The sequence below is a fragment of the Oncorhynchus mykiss genome, chromosome 17 (genome assembly GCF_013265735.2).
Source record: "Oncorhynchus mykiss isolate Arlee chromosome 17, USDA_OmykA_1.1, whole genome shotgun sequence".
Taxonomy (NCBI): domain Eukaryota; kingdom Metazoa; phylum Chordata; class Actinopteri; order Salmoniformes; family Salmonidae; genus Oncorhynchus; species Oncorhynchus mykiss.
The window spans coordinates 18852098-18873605 of NC_048581.1; the positions used below are offsets into that span (position 1 = coordinate 18852098).

The window sequence follows — 21508 nt, forward strand, 5'->3', positions numbered from 1 at the left end:
TACAGTGGTCCCTATAGTACAGTGGTTCCTATAGTACAGTGGTTCCTATAGTACAGTGGTTCCTATAGTACAGTGGTTCCTATAGTACAGTGGTCCCTATAGTACAGTGGTTCCTATAGTACAGTGGTCCCTATAGTACAGTGGTTCCTATAGTACAGTGGTTCCCAACCTGCGGTGTGGCTGTCCTATAGTACAGTGGTTCCTATAGTACAGTGGTCCCTATAGTACAGTGGTTCCTATAGTACAGTGGTTCCTATAGTACAGTGGTTCCTATAGTACAGTGGTTCCTATAGTACAGTGGTCCCTATAGTACAGTGGTTCCTATAGTACAGTGGTCCCTATAGTACAGTGGTCCCTATAGTACAGTGGTTCCTATAGTACAGTGGTCCCTATAGTACAGTGGTTCCTATAGTACAGTGGTTCCTATAGTACAGTGGTTCCTATAGTACAGTGGTTCCTATAGTACAGTGGTCCCTATAGTACAGTGGTTCCTATAGTACAGTGGTCCCTATAGTACAGTGGTTCCCAACCTGCGGTGTGGCTGTCCTATAGTACAGTGGTTCCTATAGTACAGTGGTCCCTATAGTACAGTGGTTCCTATAGTACAGTGGTTCCTATAGTACAGTGGTCCCTATAGTACAGTGGTTCCTATAATACAGTGGTCCCTATAGTACAGTGGTTCCCACCCTGCGGTGTGGCTGTCCTATAGTACAGTGGTTCCTATAGTACAGTGGTCCCTATAGTACAGTGGTTCCTATAGTACAGTGGTTCCTATAGTACAGTGGTCCCTATAGTACAGTGGTTCCTATAGTACAGTGGTCCCTATAGTACAGTGGTTCCTATAGTACAGTGGTTCCTATAGTACAGTGGTTCCTATAGTACAGTGGTTCCTATAGTACAGTGGTTCCTATAGTACAGTGGTCCCTATAGTACAGTGGTCCCTATAGTACAGTGGTTCCCACCCTGCGGTGTGGCTGTCCTATAGTACAGTGGTTCCTATAGTACAGTGGTCCCTATAGTACAGTGGTTCCTATAGTACAGTGGTTCCTATAGTACAGTGGTCCCTATAGTACAGTGGTTCCTATAGTACAGTGGTCCCTATAGTACAGTGGTTCCTATAGTACAGTGGTTCCTATAGTACAGTGGTTCCTATAGTACAGTGGTTCCTATAGTACAGTGGTTCCTATAGTACAGTGGTTCCTATAGTACAGTGGTCCCTATAGTACAGTGGTTCCTATAGTACAGTGGTCCCTATAGTACAGTGGTTCCCAACCTGCGGTGTGGCTGTCCTATAGTACAGTGGTTCCTATAGTACAGTGGTCCCTATAGTACAGTGGTTCCTATAGTACAGTGGTTCCTATAGTACAGTGGTCCCTATAGTACAGTGGTTCCTATAATACAGTGGTCCCTATAGTACAGTGGTTCCCACCCTGCGGTGTGGCTGTCCTATAGTACAGTGGTTCCTATAGTACAGTGGTCCCTATAGTACAGTGGTTCCTATAGTACAGTGGTTCCTATAGTACAGTGGTCCCTATAGTACAGTGGTTCCTATAGTACAGTGGTCCCTATAGTACAGTGGTTCCTATAGTACAGTGGTTCCTATAGTACAGTGGTTCCTATAGTACAGTGGTTCCTATAGTACAGTGGTCCCTATAGTACAGTGGTTCCTATAGTACAGTGGTCCCTATAGTACAGTGGTTCCCAACCTGCGGTGTGGCTGTCCTATAGTACAGTGGTTCCTATAGTACAGTGGTCCCTATAGTACAGTGGTTCCTATAGTACAGTGGTTCCTATAGTACAGTGGTCCCTATAGTACAGTGGTTCCTATAATACAGTGGTCCCTATAGTACAGTGGTCCCTATAGTACAGTGGTTCCTATAATACAGTGGTCCCTATAGTACAGTGGTTCCCAACCTGCGGTGTGGCTGTCCTATAGTACAGTGGTTCCTATAGTACAGTGGTTCCTATAATACAGTGGTCCCTATAGTACAGTGGTTCCCAACCTGCGGTGTGGCTGTCCTATAGTACAGTGGTTCCTATAGTACAGTGGTTCCTATAGTACAGTGGTTCCTATAGTACAGTGGTTCCTATAGTACAGTGGTTCCTATAATACAGTGGTCCCTATAGTACAGTGGTTCCTATAGTAGAGTGGTCCCTATAGTACAGTGGTTCCTATAATACAGTGGTCCCTATAGTACAGTGGTTCCCAACCTGCGGTGTGGCTGTCCTATAGTACAGTGGTTCCTATAGTACAGTGGTCCCTATAGTACAGTGGTTCCTATAGTACAGTGGTCCCTATAGTACAGTGGTCCCTATAGTACAGTGGTTCCTATAGTACAGTGGTTCCTATAGTACAGTGGTTCCTATAGTACAGTGGTTCCTATAGTACAGTGGTCCCTATAGTACAGTGGTTCCTATAGTACAGTGGTCCCTATAGTACAGTGGTTCCCAACCTGCGGTGTGGCTGTCCTATAGTACAGTGGTTCCTATAGTACAGTGGTCCCTATAGTACAGTGGTTCCTATAGTACAGTGGTTCCTATAGTACAGTGGTCCCTATAGTACAGTGGTTCCTATAATACAGTGGTCCCTATAGTACAGTGGTTCCCACCCTGCGGTGTGGCTGTCCTATAGTACAGTGGTTCCTATAGTACAGTGGTCCCTATAGTACAGTGGTTCCTATAGTACAGTGGTTCCTATAGTACAGTGGTCCCTATAGTACAGTGGTTCCTATAATACAGTGGTCCCTATAGTACAGTGGTTCCCACCCTGCGGTGTGGCTGTCCTATAGTACAGTGGTTCCTATAGTACAGTGGTTCCTATAGTACAGTGGTTCCTATAGTACAGTGGTCCCTATAGTACAGTGGTTCCTATAGTACAGTGGTTCCTATAATACAGTGGTTCCTATAGTACAGTGGTTCCTATAGTACAGTGGTTCCTATAATACAGTGGTCCCTATAGTACAGTGGTTCCTATAGTACAGTGGTTCCTATAGTACAGTGGTTCCTATAATACAGTGGTTCCTATAGTACAGTGGTTCCTATAGTACAGTGGTTCCTATAGTACAGTGGTTCCTATAGTACAGTGGTCCCTATAGTACAGTGGTTCCTATAGTACAGTGGTTCCTATAGTACAGTGGTTCCTATAGTACAGTGGTTCCTATAGTACAGTGGTTCCTATAGTACAGTGGTCCCTATAGTACAGTGGTTCCTATAGTACAGTGGTTCCTATAGTACAGTGGTTCCTATAGTACAGTGGTCCCTATAGTACAGTGGTTCCTATAGTACAGTGGTCCCTATAGTACAGTGGTTCCTATAGTACAGTGGTTCCCAACCTGCGGTGTGGCTGTCCTATAGTACAGTGGTTCCTATAGTACAGTGGTCCCTATAGTACAGTGGTTCCTATAGTACAGTGGTTCCTATAGTACAGTGGTTCCTATAGTACAGTGGTTCCTATAGTACAGTGGTCCCTATAGTACAGTGGTTCCTATAGTACAGTGGTCCCTATAGTACAGTGGTTCCTATAGTACAGTGGTTCCTATAGTACAGTGGTCCCTATAGTACAGTGGTTCCTATAGTACAGTGGTTCCTAGAGTACAGTGGTTCCTATAGTACAGTGGTTCCTATAGTACAGTGGTCCCTATAGTACAGTGGTTCCTATAGTACAGTGGTCCCTATAGTACAGTGGTTCCCAACCTGCGGTGTGGCTGTCCTATAGTACAGTGGTTCCTATAGTACAGTGGTCCCTATAGTACAGTGGTTCCTATAGTACAGTGGTTCCTATAGTACAGTGGTCCCTATAGTACAGTGGTTCCTATAATACAGTGGTCCCTATAGTACAGTGGTTCCCACCCTGCGGTGTGGCTGTCCTATAGTACAGTGGTTCCTATAGTACAGTGGTCCCTATAGTACAGTGGTTCCTATAGTACAGTGGTTCCTATAGTACAGTGGTCCCTATAGTACAGTGGTTCCTATAGTACAGTGGTCCCTATAGTACAGTGGTTCCTATAGTACAGTGGTTCCTATAGTACAGTGGTTCCTATAGTACAGTGGTCCCTATAGTACAGTGGTTCCTATAGTACAGTGGTTCCTATAGTACAGTGGTTCCTATAGTACAGTGGTTCCTATAGTACAGTGGTCCCTATAGTACAGTGGTTCCTATAGTACAGTGGTCCCTATAGTACAGTGGTTCCCAACCTGCGGTGTGGCTGTCCTATAGTACAGTGGTTCCTATAGTACAGTGGTCCCTATAGTACAGTGGTTCCTATAGTACAGTGGTTCCTATAGTACAGTGGTCCCTATAGTACAGTGGTTCCTATAATACAGTGGTCCCTATAGTACAGTGGTTCCCACCCTGCGGTGTGGCTGTCCTATAGTACAGTGGTTCCTATAGTACAGTGGTCCCTATAGTACAGTGGTTCCTATAGTACAGTGGTTCCTATAGTACAGTGGTCCCTATAGTACAGTGGTTCCTATAGTACAGTGGTCCCTATAGTACAGTGGTTCCTATAGTACAGTGGTTCCTATAGTACAGTGGTTCCTATAGTACAGTGGTTCCTATAGTACAGTGGTCCCTATAGTACAGTGGTTCCTATAGTACAGTGGTCCCTATAGTACAGTGGTTCCCAACCTGCGGTGTGGCTGTCCTATAGTACAGTGGTTCCTATAGTACAGTGGTCCCTATAGTACAGTGGTTCCTATAGTACAGTGGTTCCTATAGTACAGTGGTCCCTATAGTACAGTGGTTCCTATAATACAGTGGTCCCTATAGTACAGTGGTCCCTATAGTACAGTGGTTCCTATAATACAGTGGTCCCTATAGTACAGTGGTTCCCAACCTGCGGTGTGGCTGTCCTATAGTACAGTGGTTCCTATAGTACAGTGGTTCCTATAATACAGTGGTCCCTATAGTACAGTGGTTCCCAACCTGCGGTGTGGCTGTCCTATAGTACAGTGGTTCCTATAGTACAGTGGTTCCTATAGTACAGTGGTTCCTATAGTACAGTGGTTCCTATAGTACAGTGGTTCCTATAGTACAGTGGTTCCTATAATACAGTGGTCCCTATAGTACAGTGGTTCCTATAGTAGAGTGGTCCCTATAGTACAGTGGTTCCTATAATACAGTGGTCCCTATAGTACAGTGGTTCCCAACCTGCGGTGTGGCTGTCCTATAGTACAGTGGTTCCTATAGTACAGTGGTCCCTATAGTACAGTGGTTCCTATAGTACAGTGGTCCCTATAGTACAGTGGTCCCTATAGTACAGTGGTTCCTATAGTACAGTGGTTCCTATAGTACAGTGGTTCCTATAGTACAGTGGTTCCTATAGTACAGTGGTCCCTATAGTACAGTGGTTCCTATAGTACAGTGGTCCCTATAGTACAGTGGTTCCCAACCTGCGGTGTGGCTGTCCTATAGTACAGTGGTTCCTATAGTACAGTGGTCCCTATAGTACAGTGGTTCCTATAGTACAGTGGTTCCTATAGTACAGTGGTCCCTATAGTACAGTGGTTCCTATAATACAGTGGTCCCTATAGTACAGTGGTTCCCACCCTGCGGTGTGGCTGTCCTATAGTACAGTGGTTCCTATAGTACAGTGGTCCCTATAGTACAGTGGTTCCTATAGTACAGTGGTTCCTATAGTACAGTGGTCCCTATAGTACAGTGGTTCCTATAATACAGTGGTCCCTATAGTACAGTGGTTCCCACCCTGCGGTGTGGCTGTCCTATAGTACAGTGGTTCCTATAGTACAGTGGTTCCTATAGTACAGTGGTTCCTATAGTACAGTGGTTCCTATAGTACAGTGGTCCCTATAGTACAGTGGTTCCTATAGTACAGTGGTCCCTATAGTACAGTGGTTCCTATAGTACAGTGGTTCCTATAGTACAGTGGTTCCTATAGTACAGTGGTTCCTATAGTACAGTGGTCCCTATAGTACAGTGGTTCCTATAGTACAGTGGTCCCTATAGTACAGTGGTTCCCAACCTGCGGTGTGGCTGTCCTATAGTACAGTGGTTCCTATAGTACAGTGGTCCCTATAGTACAGTGGTTCCTATAGTACAGTGGTTCCTATAGTACAGTGGTCCCTATAGTACAGTGGTTCCTATAATACAGTGGTCCCTATAGTACAGTGGTCCCTATAGTACAGTGGTTCCTATAATACAGTGGTCCCTATAGTACAGTGGTTCCCAACCTGCGGTGTGGCTGTCCTATAGTACAGTGGTTCCTATAGTACAGTGGTTCCTATAATACAGTGGTCCCTATAGTACAGTGGTTCCCAACCTGCGGTGTGGCTGTCCTATAGTACAGTGGTTCCTATAGTACAGTGGTTCCTATAGTACAGTGGTTCCTATAGTACAGTGGTTCCTATAGTACAGTGGTTCCTATAGTACAGTGGTTCCTATAATACAGTGGTCCCTATAGTACAGTGGTTCCTATAGTAGAGTGGTCCCTATAGTACAGTGGTTCCTATAATACAGTGGTCCCTATAGTACAGTGGTTCCCAACCTGCGGTGTGGCTGTCCTATAGTACAGTGGTTCCTATAGTACAGTGGTCCCTATAGTACAGTGGTTCCTATAGTACAGTGGTCCCTATAGTACAGTGGTCCCTATAGTACAGTGGTTCCTATAGTACAGTGGTTCCTATAGTACAGTGGTTCCTATAGTACAGTGGTCCCTATAGTACAGTGGTTCCTATAGTACAGTGGTCCCTATAGTACAGTGGTCCCTATAGTACAGTGGTTCCTATAGTACAGTGGTTCCTATAGTACAGTGGTTCCTATAGTACAGTGGTTCCTATAGTACAGTGGTTCCTATAATACAGTGGTCCCTATAGTACAGTGGTTCCTATAGTAGAGTGGTCCCTATAGTACAGTGGTTCCTATAATACAGTGGTCCCTATAGTACAGTGGTTCCCAACCTGCGGTGTGGCTATCCTATAGTACAGTGGTTCCTATAGTACAGTGGTCCCTATAGTACAGTGGTTCCTATAGTACAGTGGTCCCTATAGTACAGTGGTCCCTATAGTACAGTGGTTCCTATAGTACAGTGGTTCCTATAGTACAGTGGTTCCTATAGTACAGTGGTTCCTATAGTACAGTGGTTCCTATAGTACAGTGGTTCCTATAGTACAGTGGTTCCTATAGTACAGTGGTTCCTATAGTACAGTGGTTCCTATAGTACAGTGGTTCCCATAGTACAGTGGTCCCTATAGTACAGTGGTTCCTATAGTACAGTGGTTCCTATAGTACAGTGGTTCCTATAGTACAGTGGTTCCTATAGTACAGTGGTCCCTATAGTACAGTGGTTCCTATAATACAGTGGTCCCTATAGTACAGTGGTCCCTATAGTACAGTGGTTCCTATAATACAGTGGTCCCTATAGTACAGTGGTTCCCAACCTGCGGTGTGGCTGTCCTATAGTACAGTGGTTCCTATAGTACAGTGGTTCCTATAATACAGTGGTCCCTATAGTACAGTGGTTCCCAACCTGCGGTGTGGCTGTCCTATAGTACAGTGGTTCCTATAGTACAGTGGTTCCTATAGTACAGTGGTTCCTATAGTACAGTGGTTCCTATAGTACAGTGGTTCCTATAGTACAGTGGTTCCTATAATACAGTGGTCCCTATAGTACAGTGGTTCCTATAGTAGAGTGGTCCCTATAGTACAGTGGTTCCTATAATACAGTGGTCCCTATAGTACAGTGGTTCCCAACCTGCGGTGTGGCTGTCCTATAGTACAGTGGTTCCTATAGTACAGTGGTCCCTATAGTACAGTGGTTCCTATAGTACAGTGGTCCCTATAGTACAGTGGTCCCTATAGTACAGTGGTCCCTATAGTACAGTGGTTCCTATAGTACAGTGGTTCCTATAGTACAGTGGTTCCTATAGTACAGTGGTCCCTATAGTACAGTGGTTCCTATAGTACAGTGGTCCCTATAGTACAGTGGTCCCTATAGTACAGTGGTTCCTATAGTACAGTGGTTCCTATAGTACAGTGGTTCCTATAGTACAGTGGTTCCTATAGTACAGTGGTTCCTATAGTACAGTGGTCCCTATAGTACAGTGGTTCCTATAGTACAGTGGTTCCTATAGTACAGTGGTTCCTATAGTACAGTGGTTCCTATAGTACAGTGGTTCCTATAGTACAGTGGTTCCTATAGTACAGTGGTTCCTATAGTACAGTGGTTCCTATAGTACAGTGGTCCCTATAGTACAGTGGTTCCTATAGTACAGTGGTTCCTATAGTACAGTGGTTCCTATAGTACAGTGGTTCCTATAGTACAGTGGTTCCTATAGTACAGTGGTTCCTATAGTACAGTGGTCCCTATAGTACAGTGGTCCCTATAGTACAGTGGTTCCTATAGTACAGTGGTTCCTATAGTACAGTGGTTCCTATAGTACAGTGGTTCCTATAGTACAGTGGTTCCTATAATACAGTGGTCCCTATAGTACAGTGGTTCCTATAGTAGAGTGGTCCCTATAGTACAGTGGTTCCTATAATACAGTGGTCCCTATAGTACAGTGGTTCCCAACCTGCGGTGTGGCTGTCCTATAGTACAGTGGTTCCTATAGTACAGTGGTCCCTATAGTACAGTGGTCCCTATAGTACAGTGGTCCCTATAGTACAGTGGTTCCTATAGTACAGTGGTTCCTATAGTACAGTGGTTCCTATAGTACAGTGGTTCCTATAGTACAGTGGTTCCTATAGTACAGTGGTTCCTATAGTACAGTGGTTCCTATAGTACAGTGGTTCCTATAGTACAGTGGTTCCCATAGTACAGTGGTCCCTATAGTACAGTGGTTCCTATAGTACAGTGGTTCCTATAGTACAGTGGTTCCTATAGTACAGTGGTTCCTATAGTACAGTGGTTCCTATAGTACAGTGGTTCCTATAGTACAGTGGTTCCTATAGTACAGTGGTTCCTATAGTACAGTGGTTCCTATAGTACAGTGGTTCCTATAGTACAGTGGTCCCTATAGTACAGTGGTTCCTATAGTACAGTGGTTCCTATAGTACAGTGGTTCCTATAGTACAGTGGTCCCTGTAGTACAGTGGTTCCTATAGTACAGTGGTTCCTATAGTACAGTGGTTCCTATAGTACAGTGGTTCCTATAGTACAGTGGTTCCTATAGTACAGTGGTTCCTATAGTACAGTGGTTCCTATAGTACAGTGGTCCCTATAGTACAGTGGTTCCTATAGTACAGTGGTCCCTATAGTACAGTGGTTCCCAACCTGCGGTGTGGCTGTCCTATAGTACAGTGGTTCCTATAGTACAGTGGTCCCTATAGTACAGTGGTTCCTATAGTACAGTGGTTCCTATAGTACAGTGGTCCCTATAGTACAGTGGTTCCTATAATACAGTGGTCCCTATAGTACAGTGGTCCCTATAGTACAGTGGTTCCTATAATACAGTGGTCCCTATAGTACAGTGGTTCCCAACCTGCGGTGTGGCTGTCCTATAGTACAGTGGTTCCTATAGTACAGTGGTTCCTATAATACAGTGGTCCCTATAGTACAGTGGTTCCCAACCTGCGGTGTGGCTGTCCTATAGTACAGTGGTTCCTATAGTACAGTGGTTCCTATAGTACAGTGGTTCCTATAGTACAGTGGTTCCTATAGTACAGTGGTTCCTATAATACAGTGGTCCCTATAGTACAGTGGTTCCTATAGTAGAGTGGTCCCTATAGTACAGTGGTTCCTATAATACAGTGGTCCCTATAGTACAGTGGTTCCCAACCTGCGGTGTGGCTGTCCTATAGTACAGTGGTTCCTATAGTACAGTGGTCCCTATAGTACAGTGGTTCCTATAGTACAGTGGTCCCTATAGTACAGTGGTCCCTATAGTACAGTGGTCCCTATAGTACAGTGGTTCCTATAGTACAGTGGTTCCTATAGTACAGTGGTCCCTATAGTACAGTGGTTCCTATAGTACAGTGGTCCCTATAGTACAGTGGTCCCTATAGTACAGTGGTTCCTATAGTACAGTGGTTCCTATAGTACAGTGGTTCCTATAGTACAGTGGTTCCTATAGTACAGTGGTTCCCATAGTACAGTGGTCCCTATAGTACAGTGGTCCCTATAGTACAGTGGTTCCTATAGTACAGTGGTTCCTATAGTACAGTGGTTCCTATAGTACAGTGGTTCCTATAGTACAGTGGTTCCTATAGTACAGTGGTTCCTATAGTACAGTGGTCCCTATAGTACAGTGGTTCCTATAGTACAGTGGTTCCTATAGTACAGTGGTTCCTATAGTACAGTGGTTCCTATAGTACAGTGGTTCCTATAGTACAGTGGTTCCTATAGTACAGTGGTTCCTATAGTACAGTGGTCCCTATAGTACAGTGGTTCCTATAGTACAGTGGTTCCTATAGTACAGTGGTTCCTATAGTACAGTGGTTCCTATAGTACAGTGGTTCCTATAGTACAGTGGTTCCTATAGTACAGTGGTTCCTATAGTACAGTGGTTCCTATAGTACAGTGGTTCCTATAGTACAGTGGTTCCTATAGTACAGTGGTCCCTATAGTACAGTGGTTCCTATAGTACAGTGGTTCCTATAGTACAGTGGTTCCTATAGTACAGTGGTTCCTATAGTACAGTGGTTCCTATAGTACAGTGGTTCCTATAGTACAGTGGTTCCTATAGTACAGTGGTTCCTATAGTACAGTGGTTCCTATAGTACAGTGGTTCCTATAGTACAGTGGTTCCTATAGTACAGTGGTCCCTATAGTACAGTGGTCCCTATAGTACAGTGGTTCCTATAGTACAGTGGTTCCTATAGTACAGTGGTTCCTATAGTACAGTGGTTCCTATAGTACAGTGGTTCCTATAGTACAGTGGTTCCTATAGTACAGTGGTTCCTATAGTACAGTGGTCCCTATAGTACAGTGGTTCCTATAGTACAGTGGTTCCTATAGTACAGTGGTTCCTATAGTACAGTGGTTCCTATAGTACAGTGGTTCCTATAGTACAGTGGTTCCTATAGTACAGTGGTTCCTATAGTACAGTGGTTCCTATAGTACAGTGGTTCCTATAGTACAGTGGTTCCTATAGTACAGTGGTCCCTATAGTACAGTGGTTCCTATAATACAGTGGTCCCTATAGTACAGTGGTCCCTATAGTACAGTGGTTCCTATAATACAGTGGTCCCTATAGTACAGTGGTTCCCAACCTGCGGTGTGGCTGTCCTATAGTACAGTGGTTCCTATAGTACAGTGGTTCCTATAATACAGTGGTCCCTATAGTACAGTGGTTCCCAACCTGCGGTGTGGCTGTCCTATAGTACAGTGGTTCCTATAGTACAGTGGTTCCTATAGTACAGTGGTTCCTATAGTACAGTGGTTCCTATAGTACAGTGGTTCCTATAATACAGTGGTCCCTATAGTACAGTGGTTCCTATAGTAGAGTGGTCCCTATAGTACAGTGGTTCCTATAATACAGTGGTCCCTATAGTACAGTGGTTCCCAACCTGCGGTGTGGCTGTCCTATAGTACAGTGGTTCCTATAGTACAGTGGTCCCTATAGTACAGTGGTTCCTATAGTACAGTGGTCCCTATAGTACAGTGGTCCCTATAGTACAGTGGTCCCTATAGTACAGTGGTTCCTATAGTACAGTGGTTCCTATAGTACAGTGGTCCCTATAGTACAGTGGTCCCTATAGTACAGTGGTCCCTATAGTACAGTGGTTCCTATAGTACAGTGGTTCCTATAGTACAGTGGTTCCTATAGTACAGTGGTTCCTATAGTACAGTGGTTCCTATAGTACAGTGGTTCCCATAGTACAGTGGTCCCTATAGTACAGTGGTCCCTATAGTACAGTGGTTCCTATAGTACAGTGGTTCCTATAGTACAGTGGTTCCTATAGTACAGTGGTTCCTATAGTACAGTGGTTCCTATAGTACAGTGGTTCCTATAGTACAGTGGTTCCTATAGTACAGTGGTTCCTATAGTACAGTGGTCCCTATAGTACAGTGGTTCCTATAGTACAGTGGTTCCTATAGTACAGTGGTTCCTATAGTACAGTGGTTCCTATAGTACAGTGGTTCCTATAGTACAGTGGTTCCTATAGTACAGTGGTTCCTATAGTACAGTGGTTCCTATAGTACAGTGGTCCCTATAGTACAGTGGTTCCTATAGTACAGTGGTTCCTATAGTACAGTGGTTCCTATAGTACAGTGGTTCCTATAGTACAGTGGTTCCTATAGTACAGTGGTTCCTATAGTACAGTGGTTCCTATAGTACAGTGGTTCCTATAGTACAGTGGTTCCTATAGTACAGTGGTCCCTATAGTACAGTGGTTCCTATAGTACAGTGGTTCCTATAGTACAGTGGTTCCTATAGTACAGTGGTTCCTATAGTACAGTGGTTCCCAACCTGTGGTGTAGCTGTTCTATAGTAGATAATATGTAGGTCTAGATATACCTGCTGCTCATTCCTCTGTTCTATAGAACCAGCCTCACACCTGTAGATGTCTCCCACCAACCCTGACTAATATAGTCACTTTTGGAAGCATTTGTCTGACCTCGTTCCCCCCCATTTCCTCTCCCCAGGTAAGAGATCAACAGGACAATAATGGGAGAAGGTTAGCGACTGGCACTCTGTCCCGCTCACTACCCTCCCTCACATACCGCCTGGATAGAGGGAGAGAGAGGGAGGTAGAGAAATTGAGAGAGGGGTTTGGATTTGTAAGATCATCCATTTAGACAAGGAACGGGCCACCAAGAAAGCCAAACCCTGCCACACTGTTCGGTCCCAAAACACACAGGTGTTGGGTTGAGGAACTAAAAACTCATTTCACCTGGAGGGGATTCAAAATGGACGTCAGCAAGGAGTACAGGAGAAGATTTGCAAAGAGAAGCGAAGACAATAATTTGAGCAAGCTTTTCACAGTGAGTGTGTTTCAGATACACAAATTCTGCACAGATGATCAGGACCTGTATTCAGAGTAGGAGTGCTGATCTAGGATCAGTTCCCTGTTGTCCATTCATTTTAATCTGAGGCTAAACTGATCCCAGATCAGCATTCCTACTATGAGACGCTTTATGAATACGGGCCCTGATCTTACAATGGCTGGTCTGGAGAAGTGTCTCAGGAACCACGTCCATAAGAGAGTGTTTGTATAATCTGTGCAGAATGTGTCTAGAACACAGCCATTGGCATCATGTTGTGGTCTGATAAAGGCTGATGCATTTAGTTGTATTGTCATTGTGGTGTTGTTGTATGTGTAAGGGACAACACAGCTCTGCAAGACTTTGTTAATAAAATACAACTTCATCATACATAAAAATGCTTAATTGTGGTCAACATAGTTGATAATCATAGTTGTATCAGTGCATCTCTAAACCCTTCTGGAGTACAGTATAGGTGGACCATGTTTATTTGGCAGCAATTGGAAAACATAGTAACAAAGTAGTAGATAAACTATATCTACTACAACAATATAGCCACATCAATCTATATGCACAATGTTGGTTTCTCCATGTGATCTGTCACTCTTTTCCCTCATCATTCCCTTTTCTGTTGTTCCCCCCCATACAACAATGTTGGTTTCTCCATGTGATCTGTCACTCTTTTCCCTCATCATTCCCTTTTCTGTTGTTCCCCCCCCCCCCCCCCCCCCCCACATTGTTTACCAGTCTGCCTCGCTGTTCTCTGAACCTCAATCTTCTCTCGATCTCCTTCCATTCAAATCCAATTTGATTTGTAGCATACTTCATAAACAGGTGTAGACACAGTGAAATGCTTACTGGTCCACCCCAACAGCGTAAAGGAGAAAACAATAGAAAAATAGTAACACAAGGAATAAATACACAATGAGTAACGATAACGTGGCTATATACACAGTAGCGTATGTGATGAGAGCAAGTGTGTGTTTCGACAGTATGCTTGTGTGTGTGTGTACACACACACACGCGTGTTGCAGTGTCAGTGTGAGGGTAGAGTCAAAATAGTTAGTGCAAAAAGGGTCCGTGCATATAGGGTCTGTGCATATAGGGTCTGTGCATATAGGGTCTGTGCATATAGGGTCTGTGCATATAGGGTCTGTGCATATAGGGTCTGTGCATATAGGGTCTGTGCATATAGGGTCTGTGCATATAGGGTCTGTGCATATAGGGTCTGTGCATATAGGGTCTGTGCATATAGGGTCTGTGCATATAAGGGTCCGTGCATATAGGGTCTGTGCATATAGGGTCTGTGCATATAGGGTCTGTGCATATAGGGTCTGTGCATATAGGGTCTGTGCATATAGGGTCTGTGCATATAGGGTCTGTGCATATAGGGTCTGTGCATATAGGGTCTGTGCATATAGGGTCTGTGCATATAGGGTCTGTGCATATAGGGTCCGTGCATATAGGGTCCGTGCATATAGGGTCCGTGCATATAGGGTCCGTGCATATAGGGTCCGTGCATATAGGGTCCGTGCATATAGGGTCCGTGCATATAGGGTCCGTGCATATAGGGTCCGTGCATATAGGGTCCGTGCATATAGGGTCTGTGCATATAGGGTCTGTGCATATAGGGTCTGTGCATATAGGGTCTGTGCATATAGGGTCTGTGCATATAGGGTCTGTGCATATAGGGTCTGTGCATATAGGGTCCGTGCATATAGGGTCCGTGCATATAGGGTCCGTGCATATAGGGTCCGTGCATATAGGGTCCGTGCATATAGGGTCCGTGCATATAGGGTCCGTGCATATAGGGTCTGTGCATATAGGGTCTGTGCATATAGGGTCTGTGCATATAGGGTCTGTGCATATAGGGTCTGTGCATATAGGGTCTGTGCAACTAGGGTCCGTGCATATAGGGTCCGTGCATATAGGGTCCGTGCATATAGGGTCCGTGCATATAGGGTCCGTGCATATAGGGTCCGTGCATATAGGGTCCGTGCATATAGGGTCCGTGCATATAGGGTCCGTGCATATAGGGTCCGTGCATATAGGGTCCGTGCATATAGGGTCCGTGCATATAGGGTCTGTGCATATAGGGTCTGTGCATATAGGGTCTGTGCATATAGGGTCCGTGCATATAGGGTCTGTGCATATAGTCTTAACTATTTATCAGTCTTCTGGTTTGGGGGTAGAAGCTCAACAGGGTCCAGTTGGTTCCAGTCAGCCGGTGCATTGCAATATACTGTGCATGTTTTTGTTTTCTTCGTGGCTTTTTTCATTATTTGATCTTAGCGAATCACATTACAGCTGGGCATGGCACCAAATCAAGACATTCTCTAACTCAGCGTCTCATCTCCCCTCTCATTTTCTTAAATAAATTGTGTATCCAATGTAGAACCTGGTCGAACATCACATTAAATTTGATAATCATCGACGTTGTCAGCGTCGTCCTCCACTGCATCACGGTGCCGAGGGGCCCCCCAGGTTCATCACGCTGACTGATCTCAGTCTGCTCCCAACTCACTGTGACAAAAGGTAGAAGCAAAATTGAGTGTTGGGGTGGGACACTAAGGACTTGTAATAACTGGAGGGGGATCAGAGTGGACGCCAGCCAGTGTCTGCATGCTTGGCAAGGAAGGGAAGACGAGAAGATTAGCGGCAAGGAGAAGAGAGAACATGAGCGAGCACTTCACAATGAGTGTGTTCCAGACACCAACATTCTGCACAGACGCTCAGGGCCTGTATTCATAAAACTTCTAACAGTAGGAGTGCTCAGTGCTAACCAAGTCTATATGATATAACGATCCTATAATCTGCACAGTATTAGGGTGTCTAGAACACAGCCATTTGCATCATGTTGTGGTCTGATAAAGGCCGATGCATTTAGTTGTATTGTCAATGTGGTGTTGTATGTGTAAGGGACAACACAGCTCTGCAAGACTTACCTAGGTTTAAATAAATTAAAATGTTATAGTAAAAACAATACTCTGTTATTACTGCCTTTTCAATCATGTGTGAATGAAGAATCAACCCATTGCAGATTACTTCATTTTGGTACTATTTTCACATGGTGTGTACATTGTATAACATCTTAATTGCCATGAAAGTGGAAATAAGTGACTAAGTGACAAATACATCAGACAATATGTCCAGAATAAGACAATACGTCTAGAATAAGACAATACGTCTAGAATAAGACAATACGTCTAGAATAAGACAATATGTCCAGAATAAGACAATACGTCTAGAATAAGACAAGAAGTCTAGAATAAGACAAGAAGTTGAGAACAAGACAAGACATCTAGAATAAGACAAGAGGTCTAGAGTAAGACGAGGTCTAGAATAAGACAAGAGGTCTAGAATAAGACAAGTCTGCAGTAAGACAAGAAGTCTAGATTAAGACAAGAGGTCTAGAATAAGACAAGAAGTCTAGAATAAGACAAGAAGTTGAGAACAAGACAAGACATCTAGAATAAGACAAGAGGTCTAGAATAAGACAAGAGGTCTGCAGTAAGACAAGAAGTATATAATAAGACAATAAGTCTGCAGTAAGACAAGAAGTATATAATAAGACAATAAGTCTGTAATAAGACAAGAAGTATATAATAAGACAATAAGTCTGCAGTAAGACAAGAAGTATATAATAAGACAATAAGTCTGTAATAAGACAAGAAGTCTAGAATAAGACAATAAGTCTGCAGTAAGACAAGAAGTATATAATAAGACAATAAGTCTGCAGTAAGACAAGAAGTATATAATAAGACAATAAGTCTGTAATAAGACAAGAAGTATATAATAAGACTAAGTCTGCAGTAAGGCAAGAAGTATATAATAAGACAATAAGTCTGTAATAAGACGAAGTATATAATAAGACAATAAGTCTGCAGTAAGGCAAGAAGTATATAATAAGACAATAAGTCTGTAATAAGACAAGAAGTATATAATAAGACAATAAGTCTGCAGTAAGACAAGAAGTATATAATAAGACAATAAGTCTGTAATAAGACAAGAAGTCTAGAATAGGCCCTCCCGAGTGGCACAGTGGGCTAAGGCACTGCATCCCAATGCTTGAGGCGTCACTTTGTTCCCAAACTGTGTTACAACTGGCTGTGACCGGGAGTCTCATAGTGTGGCGCACAATTGGCCCAGCGTCATCCGGATTAGGGGAGGCTTTGGCCGGGGGGGGGGGATTTTCTTGGCCCATCGCGCTCTAACGATTCCTTGTTGCTGGCTGGGCGCTTGCAGGCTGACTTTGTTCTTCAGTTGAAAGGTGTTTCCTCCGACACATTGATGCTTGGCGGGTCATGTTTTGGATTACTCATGACTCGACTTTCGCCTCTCCTGAGCCCGTTGGGGAGTTTCAGCGATGAGACAAGACCGTAATTGTATTGTAATTAGATATCATACAACTGGGGAGATAAAAAGGGGTAAAATACATAAAAACAACAACAATAAAGTCTACAATAAGACAATAAATCGAATACGTCTATTATAAGACAATAAATCTGCGGCGGCAAGTAGCCTATTGGTTAGAGAGTTGGGCCAGTAACCGAGAGGTTGCTAGATCAAATCCTGAGCTGACAAGGTAAAATCTGTTGTTCTGCCCCTGAACAAGGCAGTTAAGTTAACCCACTGTTCCTAGGCTGTCATTGAAAATAAGAATTTGCCCTTAACTGACTTGCCTAGTTAAATAAAAAAAATCTGTAATAAGACAGTATGTCTAGAATAAGACCTTTTCCCCCTCATTCTCTCTGTGCTCAGGTGTTCAGAAACATCTTCTCATTCTTACTTACAATAGAGGTGTTCAGAAACATCTTCTCATTCTTACTTACAATAGAAGTGTTCAGAAACATCTTCTCATTCTTACTTACAATAGAAGTGTTCAGAAACATCTTCTCATTCTTACTTCTAGTAGAGGTGTTCAGAAACATCTTCTCATTCTTACTTACAATTGAAGTGTTCAGAAACATCTTCTCATTCTTACCTCTAATAGAGGTGTTCAGAAACATCTTCTCATTCTTACTTCTAGTAGATGTGTTCAGAAACATCTTCTCATTCTTACTTCTAGTAGAGGTGTTCAGAAACATCTTCTCATTCTTACTTCTAGTAGAGGTGTTCAGAAACATCTTCTCATTCTTACTTACAATAGGTGACTCCAAATGACCCAATATATTATTCACCATTCAGTTCCTATTCGGCAAAACACAACGAAAACAAACAGCAAATGTATCCAACAAGTTTGTCAACTTTATCAAAAGCTTGATTACTACAGAGCTCCAGTATCTAACATTGTACCATGTACGTAGGCCTACTACTTCCTTGTGGATTGGACTGTTGCTTAGGCCTCTCCCAAGTATAGTCTACTACTCTGATCTGTTCTAGGTAAGACCGTTCTAAGTGTAGAAGAGAAGGACAGACTGAAAAGGAAAGCCTGCCTGTAGCAGAAGGGGTCTCCATAGTGATTGAGACAGTTGCTGTGTGACCGCGTTACATTGTTTGATGTTTTTCTGTGCCGACACCTGATCCAGGGCTGTAGAGATTCTGGTCCAGAGGTTTCCAATAGACTGTGGACTTTAGTGCCATTGGTCTTCATGAGACAGACCACATGTCTTATGCCATATCATAAGTACCAAGAGGGTGAAAGTGAAAACAGTGTTGAGTGAGCTTGCTTATAAACCTACTGCTTTTACATTAGGGTGTCGTGTCCCAAAACACATTTAAAAAGTATATAACCTTCATTTAAACACATATTCGGTCTTTGTAACAATTATTTTATTGAATTGACCCTTACTAAAAGTCAGTGCTGTCGGTGGGTCTACACCTAAAAGTCAGTGCTGTCGGTAGGTCTACACCTAAAAGTCAGTGCTATTGGTGGGTCTACACCTAAAAGTAAATGCTGTCGGTAGGTCTACGTATAAAGGTTAGTGCTGTCGGTAGGTCTACACCTAAAAGTCAGTGCTGTCGGTAGGTCTACACCTAAACGTCAGTGCTGTTGGTAGGTCTACACCTAAAATTCAGTGCTGTCGGTAGGTCTACACCTAAAAGTCAATGCTGTCGGTAGGTCTACGTATAAAGGTTAGTGCTGTCGGTAGGTCTACACCTAAAAGTCAGTGCTGTCGGTAGGTCTACACCTGATATATACAGTAGATGGCGCTGCTAAACTGTGAATAATCCAACCAAGTCACTGGCAGCTGACATATCGCTAGCGCCCACACACACACACACACACACACACACACACATACGCCCTCTACACACACTTCCCTCATAATGGCCAGTGATTACTAGATCAGCAGTGAAGTTAATTTAACAGGCCTGTTTCTTGGTTTCCTGTGATTATGGCTTTGGGTGCTTCTGCAGCATAGTCTCTCTGACTGTTAACCAGCCTGGCCTTAATGCTGCTTATGATTCATTACTCCTCAGTTCATCTCATCCATCAGTCCATCTCCTTCTCTCCCAGGCCTCATCTCCAACCTCAGCCCAGGGATGAAGAGGCTTTAGGCCCCTGTGACAAGCCCAGGGTCCCCCTCCACCACCACGGTACCCACCAGCTAGTGTGGCTCCAGAGAAAACAGTCATAAAGCAGGCATAAACCACCTAGATACAAACAGGGCTAAAATCCCTGCCTTAACTCTGCCCCACACTAACCAACCACAGGCCTGAGACTACATACCTACAGCACAGAGAGATCCCTGTGAAGAACCGTTAAGACTGGCCTCAAGTCATAGTGATGCTGAGACTACATACCCACAGCACAGAACGATCCCTGTGAAGAACCGTTAAGACTGGCCTCAAGTCATAGTGATGCTGAGACTACATACCAACAGCACAGAGAGATCCCTGTGAAGAACCATTAAGACTGGCCTCAAGTCATAGTGATGCTGAGACTACATACCTACAGAGAGATCCCTGTGAAGAACCGTTAAGACTGGCCTCAAGTCACGGTGATGCTGAGACTACATACCCACAGCACAGAGAGATCCCTGTGAAGAACCATTAAGACTGGCCTCAAGTCACAGTGATGCTGAGACTACATACCCACAGCACAGAGAGATCTCTGTGAAGAACCATTAAGACTGGCCTCAAGTCATAGTGATGCTGAATCTAATACTTAGTCACGTATCTTGGTCAAATGTATGGTCACGTAAACACTGTACATAGGAAATACTGACACCTGAACATACTTTGTCTCTCTCTCTCTCTCTCTCACACACACACACACACACACACACACACACACACACACACACACACACACACACACACACACACACACACACACACACACACACACACACACACACACACACACACAGACACACAACCCAGTTGAGTAAATGGGAGTGTGGTTTCCAAATATTGTTTGTTTGATACAATCCATATATTCCATTCCAGCCATTACAATGAGCTGTCCTCCTATAGGTCCTGCCAACAGCCTCCTCTGACTAACACACACAAGTTACCCTGCACACACACCGTTTTTTACTTAAGGAAGCAGCAGCTGTCCAAGCATAAAGACAGACAGCAGACAGCACAGTTCATTGTCAGGTTGAGTTCATAATGAATCTTGGCCTCTTGCTTTAATGAAAGGTCATCCACTACTCTTCTCTCCCAGCTCTCCTCTCAGCTCCCTTTGTGTTGCACTGAGAGGGACTGTGCAGTTATTGGGTGGTCACTGTCTGAGTTGTGTACTGTACAGGCAATAAGAAGGCCCCCTATTAAAGGACTCAGGACCCCCAAGCTGCTTACATCCTTTTCCCAGTCGTCCCCGGCAACCAGCTGTCAATTAGACATGATTGGCAGCCAGGAAGCTCTTGTGTTTGTGTAGTCTGTTTCTATACACCTTTCTGGACGTATAAAGGGTTCTAGAATGACTTTGAGTTAACTAGTTTGTCAGTAATTGCCCTCCACTCTGTTTTTTTTTTACATTTCTGTTAACAGTTTTGATTTGATGTTTTGTAAAGCTGAATCCCTGTCTGTCTTGGCATGGTCTATATGGCCTGACCTCACTCTCTAAATATGCTAGGAAGTTTGTGTGTGTGTGTGTGTGTGTGTGTGTGTGTGTGTGTGTGTGTGTGTGTGTGTGTGTGTGTGTGTGTGTGTGTGTGTGTGTGTGTGTGTGTGTGTGTGTGTGTGTGTGTGTGTGTGTGTGTGTGTGTGTGTGTGTGTGTGTGTGTGTGTGTGTGTGTGTGTGTGTGTGTGTGAGGGGAATCTAAAATTGTCTGAATTGAACACACATGTCAACCGCCATGCTTATTTACCTTAATAAGGCGGATCTGTGCGATGAAGAGATTGGAGGTTATTACCTCAAATTACACAGGAGGGAAGGAGAGGGGGAAGGAGAGGGGGAAGGAGAGAGGGAAGGAGAGAGGGATGGATAGAGGGAAGGAGAGACTGAAAGAGAGAGGGGAGGAGAGAGGGATGATAGACTGAAAGAGAGAGGGGAGGAGAGAGGGATGATAGATGGAAAGAGAGAGTGGAGGAGAGAGGGATGATAGATTGAAAGAGAGAGGGAGGAGAGAGGGATGATAGATGGAAAGAGAGAGGGGAGGAGAGAGGGATGATAGATGGAAAGAGATAGGGGAGGAGAGAGGGATGATAGATGGAAAGAGAGAGGGGAGGAG

The 21508-nt window shown here is 44.0% G+C and overlaps 1 protein-coding gene across 4 annotated transcripts in view; it reads left to right on the plus strand.

The window, feature by feature from the left end:
• LOC110485561 (dnaJ homolog subfamily A member 3, mitochondrial) overlaps positions 1–21508 on the plus strand; it is a 72127-nt gene that overhangs the window by 17547 nt on the left and 33072 nt on the right. For 2 of the 4 annotated variants that reach the window (XM_036949216.1, XM_036949218.1), the window contains one exon: positions 12546–13282. The exons of the other annotated variants lie outside the window; for them this stretch is intronic. Coding sequence is in view for 1 of the 2 variants with exons in the window: in XM_036949218.1 (XP_036805113.1) it covers positions 12546–12568 (23 nt within the window). In the remaining variant the exon portion in view is untranslated. Of the gene's footprint in view, positions 1–12545; positions 13283–21508 lie in introns of those variants that run through there. 4 annotated transcript variants of the gene reach the window in all.